Here is a 7,482-nt window from a genome sequence, read left to right on the forward strand (position 1 = left end):
TTAATCAACAAAATGGAAGGATCACAATTATTATCGGGGGATGAAATCATCACACACTCGAGCATTATATGTACACATATGTTCAGCCATACGATTGTTGAGTTAATACAAAGTGTGATATACATATTTCAAGGAGTCATAATTTATGGTTTCATGCACCTCGTATGCAATTAATCATATAAAACTCCTTCCCGTGTCAACGCATTCAGATAGCCATAAGTCCATATCTTCTTGAACCTTTTGCCTTACTTTATGAACTGCGTCAGGGGAGCTGCAATTCTTCTCATTACCTGGAAAAACAAAAATCACAACCAGAATGTTTTTTGATATTCGACAACTGTGCATGTAACAAGCAACTAGCACAATTTGTATCTATATCTAACATGACATTTTAGTACTACTAATTTTAATCCATTTTTTTATCCATGAGATTTGTTAGATGATGATTTTGCGATCATGCAATTCAGGTTAGACATTGAAAAGAATTCAGAATGACATTAATTTGAGTGATAATGTTACACATACCTTCAATGTTCGAAGGAGCTTGAGGACACCCACTCAAATCAGAACAATGGCCACAGTTATTACACGTGATGAGGTAGGAAGGCACTGAAAGATTTTAACTTTTAAGTCAGTAAAGAGCATTCATTGAACAGACAAATAAAAATGTTTTGCATTGCATAAACTATATACTTAATGATTGTATCATATGATATGACTCGGAACTCTTCTTTTCCCCTTTATTGAATAAACAACCTAAGACTACAACTAGATAATGTGGCTATTGTACAAACACCTGAGGTGGCGTTTCTAGCATACAACTTAAGTTTTGGAGCATGGTATTGTGGCGGAGGCGTAAGACACATATCAGTCGACAAAGGTCAATATATCCAGAGAATAGTGGGTGCGGTGGTGGACTGGTGCTGAAATAGTATCTTGGCGGCAGTAATCAACCATTTGTGTATAGCGGCATACAAAACTTAAGTTGTGTAGCGTAAATGCCACCAAAAACGGAACACGTTACTTGGTCAAACTTTGATGGGAAATCAATGAGTCATTTGTCAAAAGATAGCCATCAAATAAACAATTCATGTTGGATTCTAGATAAATGTAGGCTGACATATTGCCAGGGTGATGGCAATGATAAAGAATGTTATTGACTAAACTAACAAAAAAAGTAAATGGCAACTCACTATCAGGGGATGAAGTTGGCTTGGAAGCATGACGCCACGGATCCTGTGAGCCATTTGTAAATATTATCTTTGAACCTGTTCATGCACATTACATTACGAGATAAATTAAACCAGGTAGAATTTAAGATGGTTGAATAAAATTGTATTCAGAGTAAAACCGTAAAAGAAATGTATAATATGTAGTACCCGAACATGAGAGACCACAAATACAAATGATAACATAAAAAGAAATAACATGTGCATACTATAGTAAAGTAAGAGAGTCATGTAAACACATTGTTGATAAATTTGTACATATATCATTAATAATAAGGAAAAAATAAAACTAGCACAAAAATTCAGATGTAGGTTAGTTACTAGACCAGCAATTTTTGTGCCTCCATAGTATAAATTAGTGGCATCAACATCGGGAAAGACGCCATCTCCAAAGACATTTTTGCAAAGGTCCAAATGGTATCTGCATTGCATGAGAAACCATTTCGTAGATGTTAACAAAATCCCAGAGAAAAAAAAACTTCAATAAAATAAAGACGTATAAAACAATGGGAAAGAATACAGTCAAGCAAGCTCTCCTCAAGGGTTTCCCCTTCACAATAGAGTTTCTACTCTATTCACAAATGATTTACAATATTCAATAGTACCAAATGTACATTGCATTCTCCTATTTATACAAATAGCCCTATAACAACTTCAACTAAAAAACTAACTAACTAACTTCTATAACAACCCTTAACTACTTTAACTACTCTAACTAACCACTATTCTGCATTCTAACAATATATTGAGTAGCGGAGATCAAGAACTTACTTTGTGTCAACTTTTGAGGAACGTATGCTATCATTTGAAGGAGCCACTTGAAAGTAAGCAACTTCAGTGCAAACTTGAAACCACCATAATCGAGAAGAACTGTCTTCATTGATTGCAGTTCTTTTCAAATATTTCTGGTCATAAATTTGTACATTGACGCCAAAGGTTCCAACGTAGTACTCTTTGACATATTTTGCATAAGCATCCTGCATATTGAATTATATAGTTTTCAATTATAGAACATAACATAAGCATCCATTTATATTTGGCTTAAGAATCTGGGAGAGGCGTGAGAGCACATACATGATACGTTATCACAAATGAATAAGAAAAAAGAATTATGAAAAACATACCACCAAATCCTCGCCAGCCTTCTTTGCATCAACCAAAGGGTTGCATAACTTATCTGGATTTCCATATTGAAACTGTAATATTCAAAGATCAAGAAAAGGGAAGATGATATAATGAGTTTGAGTACAAGGAATTGCAATGCATAAGAAAAATAGCTACTATCATATGAATTACCGCTATAACGGCAGCATCAGCCAGATAATACAAGAAGTCGCCATCAACTTCAAGCTACAAAATAAGGCAAGTCAACATACATCATGGGAATATAACTAAAAATTGTAGTTCTAGTAGGAAGATGATTCATGTTTCGGGGAAAACTAATTTAATTTTGCAAGGAACAAAGCATACATCATCTGCATTAAAAATTGCCCTCAGTGCCTTTCCATCGGTTGCGAGTTTTGTTTCGATGAGTTGAGTAGTTTCTTGTAATGCTGCTTTACACTCAGCACCAGCTGACTCGCCGATCTGCATATAGATAGAACTCATGACTCAATTTGTCAGAACTTAAATAAGAAGGAAGTTTGAGCTACTAAAAATAAGTATCTTCACCTGTTGATCAAATTCTGTGAAGTCTTGAATAGCTTGAACAACTGCAGAACTTGCAAGACTTCCGCATGTTAAATGGGGAAACTTAAGACGGAACCATGCACTGAGTGCTCCAGCATATGACCCACCGAAAAAGAACCATGGATTTTCAACTTTTGTTCTATTCAGCTTTGCATTTAAAGAATCCTACACGAAAATTACAGAAAAATAACATAAAATGGGAGGCGATATAATAAGTACCACACAGAACAAAGACGTACTTAAAAATTTGACATTTTTCATTATAAAAGCTGAAGAGATGTGTAAAAATCAGAGTGAGTAGAAGATAAACTTTCTTCTTTCATAATATCTTTTAAGTCTTGGGAGCCAATTCAGGTTCACAAAGATGTCTTTCTTATTCTGCATGCAAATGCTATTCAACCAGTTTCAAACAAGCGGAAAATAAGTTGAGTAACGTAAAGCAACTTGTGACAAGTATATCAATGCCATTGATCATTACTGACCTTAATCAATATTTCAATGTCATTTATAATCAAACAAATCCCTTTCGGTAAATATTCACAAACCTTTTTACCAAATTTAGTTTCAAGCAACTTAAATGTCAACCGGGTCGATACCTTATATTAACTATACTTTAGTATACTGAAGTCTTCAAACAAAAATAGGTCTGCAATTTTTTGTATTCAACCAAATTATTGGGTGACCCTTTTATTGATTTCACTTCTACCAAATTGTGTTCAACCAAGAAAATAAAAGAAAAGTAAAGCTTGCCTGATAATACTGCCGAAAAACAGCCAAATCAAATAGTGCCTGCTTGGATGAAAGATATTTCAAATTTTCCGTTGATAGAGTATCAAATGGGGTACTTGCTCCATAATAGCGATGTTCAAGAGTAACCACAGCTGCTCCAAACTTTTTTGCCAGTACCTAAAAATAAAACAAGACAAATACAGACATTTGTTCATACCAATATGTTTCCATCACAAAACCCACATCGTTCTTTTATTTGCTTACAAATGGAAAGTCAAGGCTAGTGTTGTTGGTCATAAGTCACTACAGTAGATAGGATTTGTGCTTGTGCCAAAATACATGATCTTAAGCTCTTCAAATCCATAAGGCAACATTTAGAAGAGTTTATTTGGTCTTATCTTATATAAACACTTACCTAAGTGTTTGAATTAGTTTGTAAAAATAGTTTGTGTTGGAGAGTCCGGGAAGCGAAGCGTCGGAAGTGTCAATGGGCTAAATGCTCGTGGATCCAAGAGACCTTGACACCACATATCCACCAAAAACTTTAAGGGAATAGGGGTATGAGTCATTTCTCTTATATATCCAACATTTCCTCCATTTCTAATCGATGTAGTGAGACCTAAACACTCACACTTGAATCCCAACAATCGCCTCCACAAGTGTGAGTCACCTACATTACTAACCTTGATCTATACTAGAGTCCATTTTCGCTCCCCCATCAAGCCTAATTAGGGCTCTTATACCACTCGTTGGGGGAGTACGGAGAGCGCCAGGAATATCAATATGTTCAGGATCCAAGAGACCTCGACACCACATGTCCACCCAAACCTTAAGGCATTAGGGGTATGAGTCATTTCTAGTCGACGTGGGATTTAACCCCTCACACTTGAATCCCAACAGTTTGGTACAAATCAACAAACTATTTTCAGCTTATTTTTATAAGCTCCCAAGAAGCTTATGCAGAGTTTCTCTTTATTTCCTCTTTAATTATAGAAACATAAGCATCTTCTACATAAAACTTTTATGATTGTGTAAGCTTCATATTTTCTAATAAGTGGATTCAGTTCAAAGGTAAAGTTGTAAAAGTGATTAAACCATAAACGTATGAAAGGAATTGCAACTTACAGCAATATAGTTATTTGATATCCCATTGCATGTTCCTTCACCACCTATCACCAGAAAAATGGGTCCATCCGGAATCCGGAAATAATCTAGAAATTCATAGTAACGTTGCTTGAATTGACGATGGTCCTGCATTCCAACAATCAAAATATGAACAATCAATAACATATAGCAAATAAAAATTAAGAAAGCACACCGATGCAGAGACGCAGGTCAAATTTAAAAAAACATTTAGTTGCTAAAATTAACATCAAGTTCCGTGTAAATCTAAGTTCAATTTTGTTGAGAAGAGAAAAAGTAAAGTACATAGGGAGAGAAGTGATCGAGAGTCTGATTGAACCATAGTTCCTGATTGGTGAGGTATTTGCCTTGAGACAAGTGATTTAGGTGGATATGAGGTGGAATGAAAGCAAGGGAGTAAGAGAAACAAAGGAACAAGAACAACACCAACAGCGATGAAGATGAAGCTGGTAATCCCTGTTTCATGGTCGTTGATTCTTTAAACAAAAAATAAAATAGCATATTGCGGAAGAAGAAAGTGTATTTAAATATATGTTGTGGGACAGATGGCGATTTTTATTTTTTGAGGCATATGATATGACGCATGGCGACTTAAATAAGACTCAAAATTATCTCATCACTATTACCGTTTACAATTTTTCACTAGCGCGGTAACTCTCAATCTCATGTATTCTCCCATTCGGACCGTATGATTTATGTCAAACGGTTTAAATTTAAGTTTTATTTTTTAAATTATACTTGAAAATTAAAAATTATATATCTTTTAAAATTATAGATCTCGATCGGTAACTAATGCACCAAACGGGGATGTGTTGATGTGCATAAAGTATATCCTTATGTACGGTGCATAAATACTCAAATATTGTTTATATTTTACTCAAAGTATTATATTTATTATTCAAAATAATATACAGATTACTCAAAATAGTATAAATATTACTCAGAACAATGAATATATTACTCAAAATAGTTAAAATTCGATATTACTCAAAATGGTGTAAATATTACTCAGAATAGTGTATTCATTACTCACAATTAATAATTACTCATAATTAATAGATGTCTACAAATAATGCATATATTATTAATGGATTATGATATTATTACACGCTTCTAACTAAAATGTTACTCTGAACAATTTAAATATTACTCGTACGAGACTCTTATACACCGTACATAAGGATATACCTTATGCATATCAACCTGACCCCACCAAATGGATTATTAGTGATTGCATTGATTTATCTTAAAGAGTCCAACTAATAACATGATTTTAACTATCCATTCCTCATTACAATTATGAACATCATGTAATACGGTGGGAGAACTGACTTTTAAAAAATGTTGCGAATAGCAAGAGCCGTCACCGACTCTTATTTTATCCAATTTTTAGAAAGGCTAAAAGAACAGAAAAAGACCTTTTAAAAGAGATTGAGTTCGGGGGGTAGGTTATACAAAGGGAAGGTATAAGCACCCTTTGTATCCATGGGCTCTTAATTGTCTAGTTCACTTTTGTTTTCAAAATGTTTGAAGTGTAGTGTGTGAATAGTAAAAACTTTGTTAAGGACTTTAGCTTGTAAATAAGCGTAGCCTTGTTTTTGAAAGTATTAGAAGAGATAGTGTGAAAAAAGATTTTTGAATTTAAATCAGGGCAAGCAATTAGTAGCAACTACCATAATTTTGAGATTCCTGTTCTTTAAGCTTTTTAGTTTGAAAGGGCTATCCATACCATAAGAGGGTAGATAGTCCTTTCATTGGATTTAAAAAGGGTCATCGAAGATTATCGTTCGACATAAGACTGTCCCTATCATAAAGAGGGTAGGTAGTCTTTAGGGAAGGATAGAATAGTCATTCTTAGGCAACCGGCGAGGATACCTTAGTAATTTAGACAATCATCATTTACCGAGGCAACATCGAGGGACAAGATCATTTTTCTGTTAGGCAACTTCGAAGGGACTATGATCTTATGATGATTTATGAACTGAGAGCGACATTTGCTTCAGGTATCCTCGTCTTCGAGGGACTTGACTATTTTTAAATCGAAAGGAAGCAGGCAACAGGCAACAAAAGAGGTTACCCTAAAGGTGTGTGTGTGGCACAATCAGGTGATCAATATTCAAATATTTTATCTTGTAATTAGAGTGATACTAGGTTAATTTTAACAGTCTTATCACTCCCTAAATTACTAACCACGCAGTTAATAAAAAAATAAAGGCAGAAATTAAAAGTTCCTACGCTATTACAAGGCTTCGGGGATGGGGAATTACAAACCAAAAAACCGGGGGAAAGGCAGAAAACTTAAAAGGCAGAAATTATAAACCTAAACTATTACAAGAAAACTTATTGCGACCTATACATATTTTCTAGAATTTAAAGAAGGTGAATAAATAAATAGCATAATTAAATAAAGGCAGAATTAAGATAAAAGCATAATAATAAACATGCATGCGACAATCACAGAGTATTGGATAAGAAGAGAAATTCGCAAGGTAATTAAGAAATTCATTGTTTAAAAACAATTTGTGGTGATAAACCTTAAATCTTAAAGGTTAACTTAGTGGCTAAAAACCCGAGGCTAAGTTAATGGACAATACCTACCTCTTGAATTATCTATGGTTATCTACGGTTTCTTGATTAAGGTTAAACCTACAAATTAATTAAAATTAAACCTAAATTATTTATCCTAATCATA

General features: G+C 34.1%; 1 protein-coding gene across 1 annotated transcript; it reads right to left on the bottom strand.

Annotated features, from left to right (window-relative positions):
• Positions 1-5,341, bottom strand: LOC131640591 (probable serine protease EDA2). Its single transcript, XM_058910979.1, has 12 exons — positions 5,076-5,341; positions 4,773-4,898; positions 3,669-3,824; positions 2,901-3,083; positions 2,700-2,816; positions 2,526-2,579; positions 2,354-2,425; positions 2,001-2,206; positions 1,556-1,650; positions 1,194-1,268; positions 526-609; positions 1-290 (listed from the first exon to the last, which is right to left on the bottom strand). Exons 1-12 carry the CDS (start codon positions 5,289-5,291, stop codon positions 175-177), a joined length of 1,500 nt encoding a protein of 499 aa, XP_058766962.1. The 5' UTR covers positions 5,292-5,341; the 3' UTR covers positions 1-174.
• Positions 5,342-7,482: the final 2,141 nt, after the last annotated feature.

Source organism: Vicia villosa, linkage group LG1 (genome assembly GCF_029867415.1).
Source record: "Vicia villosa cultivar HV-30 ecotype Madison, WI linkage group LG1, Vvil1.0, whole genome shotgun sequence".
NCBI lineage: Eukaryota > Viridiplantae > Streptophyta > Magnoliopsida > Fabales > Fabaceae > Vicia > Vicia villosa.

Coding starts and splice junctions, on each gene's coding strand:
- LOC131640591 (XM_058910979.1), bottom strand. CDS start 5,291: ATGCTATTTTATTTTTTGTTTAAAGAATCAACGACCATGAAACAGGGA. Junction 4,899..5,075: donor TCGATCACTTCTCTCCCTAT/GTACTTTACTTT, acceptor GTTGGAATGCAG/GACCATCGTCAATTCAAGCA. Junction 3,825..4,772: donor TATCAAATAACTATATTGCT/GTAAGTTGCAAT, acceptor TTTTATTTTTAG/GTACTGGCAAAAAAGTTTGG.